An 11,944-nucleotide genomic window follows, 5' to 3' on the forward strand; every position below is an offset into this window, starting at 1 on the left:
GAATACATTATTCGCCCGTATGGAATCCACACGCTGTATAAAATATAGGTACAAAAGCAATCGTACACATTCTAATTACTTAAAGTAATTATGATACAAAAATCTTTCGATGCGGCATGGTATAAATTAAATAAAGAAATTCATTTTTCACCACACCGACTGGTAAAGCCTCTCTTTGCTATTGAAAAACAGATAGCAAAGTTGCTTTTAATCCACAAAGAGAAAAGTAATTTTAACTTGATAGACGGCTGGTAGATTTTACCTATAAATGATGATTTTGAATAATAAATATTGAATAAATTGATGGATTTGATTAAGTTTGATGTTTTACAGTCAGTATTTCGTTGGTGTTGGTGTGGTGAAAAAAATTGTGTTTCACTCTGTGGCAGAGTTTGTTAAACCTTAATGCCTTGAAACCCTCGCAAGGCTCAAGATTCCACTTCTTGAACCACTCGCTACGCTCGAGGTTCCATATTGGAATATTTCGCTTGCTCGGGAATCAATTTTGGCACCTGCGGTTAAACAACAACTTTTCCCCTTGTAAAAAAATAACTATTTCTGTTATTTTATAATAACTAACTATTTTAGCTGGCTTCGGACTTACTTAATAACATTCAATATAAATGTAACAAATGAATATCGAATAATTAAGTACAGATTAGTCATATCAGAAATATATATTAATAAGATAATGGTTTGGTTTTCATTTATTCAGTTAAATGTTATTACAAAATTTGTTAAATAAAAAATGTTAAATGCAAGGGTTTATTTATTTATTACTTTAAACTAGACTTAGATACATCTAAAAAGTTATATATCCTAAACCATAACAACAAAATACAATACTATATCATTAAGAATGTACACCAGGTACATTACGCGGTAAAATGCAAACGACTAAAAAAAAAAGCCCACTTGACACTGCTCAAGATACAGTGCCACTTTTAGCAATTATAGGACTGAAAAAGAAATAGTGATTTTGAAGTGACAGGTAGTAAAACCCATATCCCACAGTCGACTTCTACAATGGCATGGCAACTCAATCTTGAAACTATGGTATTTAGTCTACGCACAAACTTTTGAAGGACCCTGGCATGCCGGAATACTCTTCATTGAACGAAGCCTTTATTCTCTGTGATTCAATGGTGACAGCTGCGTCGAAATCTTTCATCCGCGCTAGGTTCGATTCTGAGCAGAGTTCCTTGAAGTATTCATCTGTAATAGTAGAGTTATAGTTAAATAAATAACATAACTAAATTCAACGACAAAGAAGCGGGGACGTGGCAGGCCTAGGCGAAGATGGCAGAACGACTAGGACCTTTATGAGTGACTGGCCAGAAAAAGCACATCAGAGGGAGTAGTGGAAATCAAGCGGAGAGGCCTTTGCCCAGCAGTGGGACAGTACAACGGGTAAGTTAAAAAAAAAATCAAAAATAGACCTAAGTGAAATCGGCGCCCTTGAAAACGAGACGGCTTTGAATAAGTAGATAAATATGGCGATCTTTGATGCTGGAGGCCAAGATTAACTTCGGGTCTTCGAGCCAAAGCAATACCTACTTTAAAAATGATTTCATGTTTTAGGAAAACCGATATTCGTGAATGTATAGTATATGTATAGTAGGTCGTGTGTTGACGGGTTAAGAATTTCACCACCCCCTTTCTTCCCGTGGCTGTCGTAGAAGGCGACTGTGGGATATGGGTTAAATTGTGGCGTAGGCGAGAGGCTGGCAACCTGTCACTGCAACGTCAGTTTCGTTTTCTTTCAACCCCTTATTTGCCAAGAGTGGCACTGAAACCTGTAGTTTCATGTGCTCTGCCTACCCCTTCATGGGACACAGGCGTGATTGTATGTATGTATGTATGTATAGTATAGGTATATTATTATTCTTATTATTTATTTGTACATATATATTCCTCTTTATTTCTTTCAAATCTTAGGCTAGGTTATTTATAATACGAATATAAAAGTAAAATACAAAACCACTTACAAAACAATAAAAAAATATAAACATATTATAAAAAACCTAACCTAGGGGGCCGCCAGCAGCGGGGCAGGGCCCAAGCTGCCGGTGGTTAGGGCTGCAGAGAGAGGAACCGTCGGACTATCCGCGCTGTGTCTAAAATCACCGCCTTCTGCATCTGACCCTTGATCCAACCACCGAGCGAGAGTCTCTTAAGATGTTGGTCGAGACTCTTCGCTATGAGACCGTTCGCTGAAACGACTATCGGGACAATGATCGTTGAATATATATTATTATTATTATTATTTATTAATCAGGCAGGCAGTTATAACAACTGATAGTTGCCTGTATCCAACAATTCTTTCTTAAGATGTGTTCTTTAAATTTGTTAAGTAGTTATCTAGTCAGTTCTTAAACTGGTTAACATTCAGTGCTGAGATCACGTCCTCTGGTAGTTTGTTCCATGTTTTGACCACTCTGTTGCTGAGAAAATGTTTGCGAGGGTTGTTTTTAGACAGATATATTTTGTATATCTAGATTATAGATATATAAGTCAAAGCGGACCCCAGGCTCCCATGAGCCGTGGCGAATGCCGGGATAACGCAAGGAGGATGATGATGATCATGAAATTATATATGTACACACACTTATTATATCTATTACGCGAGTCTTTTTTTCTATGGAAATCGAATTATCAATCATAATGACAAAGGATTTTTTTCCTTGTACTCAACTTGCACTCAATTTGATTCAATTTTATCGATGATTGTTGAAATGTAATTATTTTCTTGCAAAGCGTGACAAAGAACAAGAAAAGTGTGTTTGAAGACTCATTTTTTGTGCCAAATTCGATAATTATGAGTCTAGTAGCCTATTATTTTTTGCCTATAGCAAATAGTACAATAGTACTCTTTATTATACTGTGCCTATAGTCACCTAAAGTACTACTACTCAAAATACTTCTTAAAACCTCAAAGATAATATTTTAAGACCTTTAAAAATATTAAATATTTGTAAGAGAGTTACCACATATCTCCTTTAGACTCTTCTTATATTCTCCACCAATTTCTACTGGCAGTACAGATTTGTCAAAAAATTGGGAGAGTGTATCATGAGAATGATGTATGTGTATCCTCTTGTTCATCTTATCGCTTAAACACTTCCGAAATAGCAACATAACTCCGTCTAAGATTTTGTTGGAGGATATAATGTGGATTGATCTACATCTGCTTCCAAAAGTTTGCTGGAAAGAAAATTGGACTTAGTATATATTACATGTGAGGTATTTATTTATTTGTTTATATATTTAAACTTTATTTCACAACCAAAGAATTATGTACAAATGGCGGACTTAATGCCAAAAGGCATCCTCTACCAGTCACCATTGGGTTAAACAGAGACATATATTATATGTTGGTGCAGGAGAAATAATAGCTAACACAGACAAATATAATCGTGACATGAAACATAAATTTACAAAACTACGGTTGAATAATAATACTTATGTATTTTTTTAAATACTTATAAATGATATAAAGGTAAGTAAGTAAGTAAGTAATTTATTTGCATAAAATAGTGTACAGTAAGATGGTCAAGAGGTACAATTTCGTTCAACTATTTTGCCTATAAAAAGCGTGCAAATATGATAGACTAATATATATAATTACATATACATGATGATGGTATAATCATGTGTAAAAATATGGGTGCACAAAAGTTGCTCAAAAATAATTATGTTCCATAGACCTTCTGTTGTTTTATGTGTTATATTAAAAACTAACTTTTCCAAACAAATATCATTTTCTAAACTTACTTAAACATCTAAAAGTACAGAGTTAAGTATTTTCACTTACCAACAGCATCGTTATTCCTTTGTGAAAGTCAGTAAAACTTATCGTGCTCAACATACTGAAGCTATACTCTCTCAAATCGACGATGCATTCAATTCCTGCGTAATAGTCATTGCAGAGACTGTACTGGAACATCTGTAAGAATATCCAAATTTTAAAATATTCAAAATATATTTATAAAAAACATTGTGGGGACACCTTAGATCAACCTTGCTTGTCCCAAACCAAAGACATATGCAACTCCGTATAGACGGATAGAATATGGACCAAATTGTCAAGATGGCAGTCTATGCACTGTGATTACACATTTTACTTTGACAGTAACTCTCTATAATACTTGATCCTCTTTGCCCCAAACTAAGCAAAGCTTATAATATGTGTGCCTGGCGATTATAATTATATATAGTACGTCTATGGATAAATACATTACTTATACTATACATAGAAAAAATCCATGATTCTCAAACAAATATCCGTGTTCATCACAGAAATAAATGCCCTTACCGGAATTTGAACCCAGGACCATCGACTTGGCAGGCAGGGTCACTACCGACTACGCCAGATCAGTTGTCCAGTTCGATAAATCTGCTCGTCATTGTAAATAAAGTAAAATCCATAATCCTACGGACCAAATTGACAAGTAAGTGTGAACAAATGTTGCCACAGTTTGGCCAGTGTCGTTCTTATCGATATTAAAATTATTATTATATCGTATATTTAAGGTGCACTCAGACGGCACAATAAAATTGGCAATTTGATCAGATAATCAATATACCAACTTTTTCTGTGATTTCAACAGATCAAAAGGTCTGTAGACCCCTAATTAGAGATATTTTTTTATTTCAAAGCAGCAATAGATATTTATGATATACTTTCCATGGCGTGACGAATACTTTATCCCCATAGATATGTGATAAAATTGAAAGCATAATACACCCGCTGGTAATGAATAATATTTTATAATAAACTAGTAAAATTATCGTCGGACATGGTATTTTATTTTTTACCTACAGGCTCGGAAACCTTTTTATGTTTTAAAACTAGTGGGTAAAAACGCATGGTGTACATGCACTACCTCGAATATAAAACAAACCAAAATGTGTACCACTTATTTGAAACTAATATATCTACTTATTCTTGATTTAAACTTGTCTGTTATATGTACTTTACAACTTGTCGATATATTGTTATCGAAATATACCCTTTCACTATTTTTATTTTGCTGTTCCTGGTAAGACTTTACCCGTCAGTCATTTGTCAATTTCGTCCGTAGGATTGTGGATTTTACTTTAAATAAATAAAGATTGACTGAGGCCCACGGTAAGCTCAAGAAGGCTTGTGTTGTGGGTTCCCAGACCACGATATATATATTATATAAATACTTATATACAGAAAACATGACTCAGGAACAAATATCTATGGTCATCACACAAATAAATGCCCTTACCGGGATTCGAACCCGGGACCGCGGCGTAGCAGGCAGGGTCATTACCGACTGCGCCAGACCGGTCGTAAATAACACAGGATCTGGCCATTTATTTAATATATGTTGCGTTCTCGCGAATAGAAAATTAACATTTGCACCGTCAATGCTGTTAATCTCGCTTTTAAGTTAGCTTCTTATAGTTTGCTCACCAGATATGTATATTTGAATGTATCCGTTACATTATAACTTTCGTCAGATTTAATGAACGATTCATATGTGATTCTGTAGTTGTCCTTTGTTGGTTTTGGGAGAACTCCGATTTGTCTGTAAAAATAAAAATAGTGTGTGGAGTCCTTCAGCGCATAAGAAGTGAAACTTCGTAATGTGGAAATGAAAATAGGAAGGGGTATTTCAAAATTCGAGTTGGCAACACTGATCGTTAAACGTTTAACGCTGTCAGTGAGAGTTAACGGTTAACGCTGTCAGTTGGAAGTTGCATTATAAGTTTCACTTCAATAATCAGTTATAATCCAGGATTACCGGTAAATAATAGCCGCCTTTACACAGACGCTCTATCGCGCGTGATACAGCAATCGCGTGTGAAAGAATGCGCGTGTAAATGTAAAGCCGACGGGAGGGGATCGCGCGCGCAACATGGCGGACATACGCTCGTGGACTGAAGAATTAGTGGCTGACTTATTTTCTCTTTACAAACGCGGTCTATCGCGCACGATTAGCTTTTACAGGCACGCTCTTTCCGTTCTCAAAAACTTCGACGCGGAATCACGCGCGAAAGAACGTGAACCTTATTATTATTATTATGAGCCTATTGTGTCCCACTGCTGGGCAAAGGCCTCCCCCCTCTTTTTCCATTCCTCTCGGTTTTGTGCGACAACTGACCAGTCTCTCAAAAAGGAGTCTAAGTTATCCCGCCATCGCCGACGAGGTCTGCCGGATCCTCGATTTGACTCGAGAGGCTCCCACTGCGTGGTATTCTTGGCCCATAAGTCATCCGGCATGCGACAGACGTGGCCAGCCCAGTCCCACTTTAACTAACAAACCTTAATTAACAAAAAATAAAACCGCCTTCAAAAATAAGCGCGTTACAAAACACGGAGAAACTAAAAAGCAAAAAATAATAAACCTTTGAATTCAGATTTCTTATCGTATTGCAATAATCTAAACATCCAAATTATAAACAAATCAATTATTTTTGTAGTCGGTACCAGACCTGTTCGTCGCCTTGCTATTGCCTGTTTGCCCCACCCAACCATACACAGGCTGGTACCGACTCCAAAAATAATTGATTTGTTTATAATTTGGATGTTTAGATTATTGCAATACGATAAGAAATCTGAATTCAAAGGTTTATTATTTTTTGCTTTTTAGTTTCTCCGTGTTTTGTAACGCGCTTATTTTTGAAGGCGGTTTTATTTTTTGTTAAAAAGTTAATTTATTTGTTGATTTTTAGTGGTTCCTAGTGATATTATATACATGTATCAGTCCGAATATATGTACAGTAGTGAAAGAATTATCCTTTAACTCCTAACCATTGAGGAGTTGACCTTCCATCATCAGCTCAGCCACATAAAATTACTACCGTCAGGCGTAAATACTTGTGTACCTTTGAAATTCTCGGAGATATCGAGTAACATACAAACATACAAAAAAAAAAAAAAACATTCAGTCGAATTGAGAACCTCCTCCTTTTTTGAAGTCGGTTAAAAACTAATAACATTTCGCAATCGCGCGCGATTACGCGCACAGGCTTAAGCGCGCGCTATTCTGTACGCTCTGGGAACGCGCGATAGAGCGACTGTGTAAAGGCGGCTAATGAGTAGGTACACTAAATAAAGGTAAATATTAGAGTGGTCCACGTTTGTATGGGAAAACTCATTTTATTCAATGGGCCCCTTTTTTTACAAATATCATGTGTATACCGGGTGACCTGTGTGGCGTAACAAGAATGGATAAGATAAAGAATGAGTATATAAGAGGAAGCCTGAAAATTGCACCGATCGTAGAAAAAGTAAGCGCGAATCGTCTGGTATGGGCATATGATGCGAAGGGATGAAAGTGACGAGAAAGGCATTGCGAATGAGTGTGGAAGGAAGTAATGGGAGAGGAAAACCGAGGTAAAGGTGGATGGATTGTGTGAGAGATGATATGAAGCGAAAACAAGTGAATGATGAGATGACTGACTATAGGGAGGTATGGAAGCGGAAAACATGCATGCGCCGACCGCAAATGAATGGGACAAGGGCAGGCGGATGATGATGATGATGAGTCATTGATGACCGGGTGTCCTGCAAACCAACTGTGGTACAGTCAGCAGCAGAAGTTCGTAGCGGGCAAGGTGTTCAAAATTAACTTGACACGATCTTGTTTTTAAGACAATAAGAACGTGTTAGGATCATTGTGAACACCTTGCCCGTTACGTAACTTCTGCTGCTGACTGTAGGATACCCCCCATTAGCTATCATACTTTGCGAATTTCATCTATAAGACAATACGGTACAGGTCAATTCTCCATACAAACGCTCTCGACTATTTCCTCCATGGTTTTTAATGATAGAGCCATGATTTTTTTCAACACAGATTATTATTTTAACTATAAAACTCCCGTGAGACTCATACATATTTAAAAATATTTTAAGCGGGTTACTCACGTATTAAGTCGATATAGCGTTCGACATGTATGCGTGAGTATGCGTCGCGCTCTCGACATGTAAAGGCGGGGTGTCGCTACTCTTGAGAAAGGCTCTCGAAATTGAGCCGAAACATGTCGAACGCTATATCGACTTAATACGTGAGTAACCCGCTTAAAATATTTTTAAATATATACAGATTATTATTATTTTTATCTGTGTCGGACCGTTTTGATTTTTTTGCTAATTTTATTTTAAAAGAGCTGGAGCCAATCAAAAATTTCTAAAAACGGCCTTTTTCAAAAAAAGGTGTGATACTCAAGATCGGTAACAATTAGCAAAAAATTCTAAACGATCCGACACAGATTATTTCATTGTTATTCAGATTCTCACGTTCCGTTTAAATAAGTTTTGAAGGAGGAAACAGTCGAAAGCGGAACCTCGATTTTAAAGATTTTTTCGCAATATTTTTTAACTGAATTGTTCTTAATGAATGTATTTTTTTCGATAAATCTAGTTAATACACTGGTATATTTAACTGAAATTCCCAAATTGAAAGGGGGGCTCCTTTCCATTATGGCATTTTCGCTCCCGTAGCGTCTTAATGAAAATGTCATGGTTTTTGAGACCTACTGCGTTTCGATTGGCACCTAGCGTGAACGATTGTCACTTCGGCTAGGCCAACTGGGGGGTAACCATGACGTACTAAAGACGTTCAGTTTAGGTTGAGAGAAAGGGACACAGCTATAGCAGTTACATAGCTCCGTCCCTCTCTCTCAACCTAAACTGAACGGCTTTAGCACGTCATGGTAACCCCCCTGGGCTCAATTATGTCGCCACCCTGTGTTTAAGTAATACTTACAAAATTTTATGTAAATTGTTAAAATCATTCAAAATGTCAATGTTGCACATAAATTCCGGCATAAGGTTCCGTAGAGTGCAGATTCTGTCCAGACGCTGCTTGGCTCTTTCTATAGACCCCTTGTTAGTAATAATCATGCGTTCTAGATACCCTCGATCTGTAAAAAAGGTTTTCAAGATAAGTTAAACTCAGGCTAGGATAAAGTTGGCAACAATATTGAGAGGCTCGCCCTTGCTTAAAATAAATAAACGACTTAAGTGATTTAATTGAAATTTTACCTTTAAAATAACATTAAATTTGCTCCGGAGAGACTGTTATAGTACATTACGGAATGTGCGGAAAAGAGAGATTCCGAAACTAGTGGCCAGAAATTAAACCACGACCGAAGAAATTGTTTTAAATCGACACGAGTTACGTTTGTTGCGAATTCCCTCTTCGGACATGTATCGTACGACGTTTTACAGACCATTTCAATTTTTGACATAGTTGCGTGTTGTGTAATGATCGGTAACATAACGGCATAATAGATCTATGTACTGTAAAAGTCGTTGCGAAAGTATCTTTGACTGACTGTAATTTAATCCGTACTAATATCATAAATGGGAAAGTGTGTGTGTCTGTTTGTTTGTTCGTTTTTCACGGCAAAATGGAGCAACGAATTGACGTATTTTTTTAAGTGGAGTTCGTTAAAGGGATAGAGAGTTACAAAGGCTACTTTTTGTCTCTTTCTAACGCGAGCGAAGCCGCGGGCAAAAGCTAGTAGGTAATATTCTAAGCGAAACCTATGAAAAAAAAAAAACTCACCATATTGTTTGACAGCAAAATGATTCTGCTTCTTAATCCAATCTTCAAACGCATCTATGGCTTGATTCATTTGTTTTGCATCTTCATAAACATTTATTGTTCTAACTTCCTGTAATTGGTTAGCATTAAATTCAAGCACAGGATTTGAAGGAATAATTTCCATGTCAACTTGACTTAAGAATTTGACTTAGGATTTGACTTAAGAATAACTTGAAAAGGATGCTTCTTGTCCGATAATGTAGACGTAAATGATCTAGGAAATGGTTTTACAAGGAATACAATTGTTATAAAAAAGATCACGAGTAAGAAATGGTGTGAGAAAATTATGACACGTTGAATATTTTGCAATGCATTGTTCTAAGACACGCAGAGAAGCAAGTAGTGAAATGGTACACAATGACAGAACTCTGGTTAGTAAGTACTAATATTGATTATTACATACATACAATCACGCCTGTATCCCATGAAGGGGTAAGCAAAGCACATGAAACTACTCAAGTTTCAGTGCCACTCTTGGCAAATAAGAGCACTTTTGACATAAAACGAAACTTTGACATTGCAGTGACAGGTTGCCAGCCTCTCGCTTACGCCACAATTTAACCCATATCCCACATTGATTATTCTCATTAGCAAAGTTATGCTATATCCAGGTACGGGAAAATAGAATGCTGCTAAAGACCGCTCAAGATCGAGCCAAGTGACGTGCTCTTGTGTTGGAGGCCTAAACTCATTTTGGGTTATCGCGACAGCCAAGTACGAGGAAGTATACATACCTTTTACTTACGCAGTTGATGTCGTTTAGAGAAGAGCTGTGTCCTACAGCCATGAGAGACTAGCATAGCGTCTTCCAAGCGTCGGAGTCTAGCCAACTTTATACTACTTAACGCAACTTTGGTGCCACTGCGCAGGGGAGATCTAAAACGCCCAGAAGACGAGACGCTCTATTAATTTATTTTAGAATGCATTTATTTTTTGTTTTTTCTCTTCTTGTATATTTTAAACTTTTATCTCTAGGTATAACAAACTCAGTGTAAACTACAATATGCAAGCATGTCGCTAGAACGAATGTACAAAAGGAAACATTTGATATTCCGAAGATCACATGACACTTTCTATAGAAATTGACATACCGGCCTGTCCTTTCTCGTTCTTTCGTCAGTTCATTCCGATAATAATCTCCTTGGCATTTGTTGGCTGCAAATTGTGTACAACGCAGCTTACGGCATATGTGTGAAATTGGCCAGGCGTTAAAAACAAGTCAATATTTATGATTTTTTTTTGAAATGACAATATGACATAAAAAAATGACAAAAAAAAAAAAAAAAAAAAAAAAATATGACATGTACCAAGTTTACAGTCGTTATCAGAAATATCGGAAAACGCCTCTATTGTCAAGACGATCCAGTGCGTTACCCGATATTTTGTGAAATCTTTGGCAACTCTGATATACATATCTGATGGGTTAACTTTTTTTTTGTCAGAGTGGGGAATGCGTTACGCACCGTCCCCCCAGCCGCGGGAAGGCCTTGTGTGGGACGGCTCCTTCGGCCCCCTCTCTTATCGTGAGGGAGGGAAAGAGGTTTACCCACTAAACCTCTACTGCTACTCTACAGGTGTTGTGGTGTACATGTAGGTAAATAAAGGCATTTACCTCTACCATATACATAAATAATAAATAAATAAATAAGAATCTTTTATTGTGCCAGAAAAAGTGCTTAAACTACTTACATTTTTATTTGTCGTAACTATTTTATGGTAAAAACCAAGACAAAGTTAAGTAAGTGTATTTCTGACCCCCGATATATCTTTAACGTCTTAGAATACGTTGCACGATAGCTTAACATCACAGAAAATGTATCTTATATTTGACTAGTAAGTAACGGTGCACCAAAGTGCGGGACGTGGGTGACGTCATTTCCAAACTCAAATGGAATTGGGCGGGACATGTTACCAAGCAGAGTAATGGCAGGTGGATGAGGTGCACCAAAATGTTGACCTAAGTGATCGACCACACCAGAGCGTCGCGTGTCTCGGGGCGCGCAACGGACGTCCGCGCCACGCCACCTGAGTGTAATTCAAAAAGCGTCTCCTCAGTACATTTTGTATAGGAAGGACGTAAGACGCGCCCCAGGTAGCGTGGCGGCGGCGTGACGCGCGCCGCGCCGCTTCTGACCGGAATAAATGGTGTACACGAAGGGAGGCCTATGATCAGCAGTGGGCGATTAAAGGCTGCAAATGCTGCAATGATGAAGTAACCGTTTGAGGGCGCTGTTCGCTTTCTCTCTATAATACACGATCCTCTTTGATGTAACTAATGTAACTTTATATTTTTCTACGATTACGTTAATATAGTTTGTCCTTTACCAAACATCAAAGTCGTCAAACTCGACTAG

General features: G+C 37.4%; 1 protein-coding gene across 1 annotated transcript; it reads right to left on the reverse strand.

Annotated features, from left to right (window-relative positions):
• Positions 1-913: 913 nt before the first annotated feature.
• Positions 914-9,750, reverse strand: LOC125236368. The gene is made up of 6 exons (XM_048143150.1): positions 9,552-9,750; positions 8,748-8,904; positions 5,447-5,561; positions 3,815-3,946; positions 2,988-3,204; positions 914-1,215 (listed from the first exon to the last, which is right to left on the reverse strand). Exons 1-6 carry the CDS (start codon positions 9,712-9,714, stop codon positions 1,061-1,063), a joined length of 939 nt encoding a protein of 312 aa, XP_047999107.1. The 5' UTR covers positions 9,715-9,750; the 3' UTR covers positions 914-1,060.
• Between the last annotated feature and the right edge of the window lie 2,194 nt (positions 9,751-11,944).

The sequence above is a fragment of the Leguminivora glycinivorella genome, chromosome 19 (genome assembly GCF_023078275.1).
Source record: "Leguminivora glycinivorella isolate SPB_JAAS2020 chromosome 19, LegGlyc_1.1, whole genome shotgun sequence".
Classification (NCBI taxonomy): Eukaryota; Metazoa; Arthropoda; class Insecta; order Lepidoptera; family Tortricidae; genus Leguminivora; species Leguminivora glycinivorella.

Bases quoted from the DNA above. Each gene is read 5' to 3' on its own strand.
- LOC125236368 (XM_048143150.1), bottom strand. From the start codon at position 9,714: ATGGAAATTATTCCTTCAAATCCTGTGCTTGAATTTAATGCTAACCAA. The intron at 8,905-9,551 runs GTGAGTTTTTTT...CCTTTTTTACAG, and splicing joins TTTTGCTGTCAAACAATATG to ATCGAGGGTATCTAGAACGC. The intron at 5,562-8,747 runs GTAAGTATTACT...TTATTTTTACAG, and splicing joins AACAATTTACATAAAATTTT to ACAAATCGGAGTTCTCCCAA.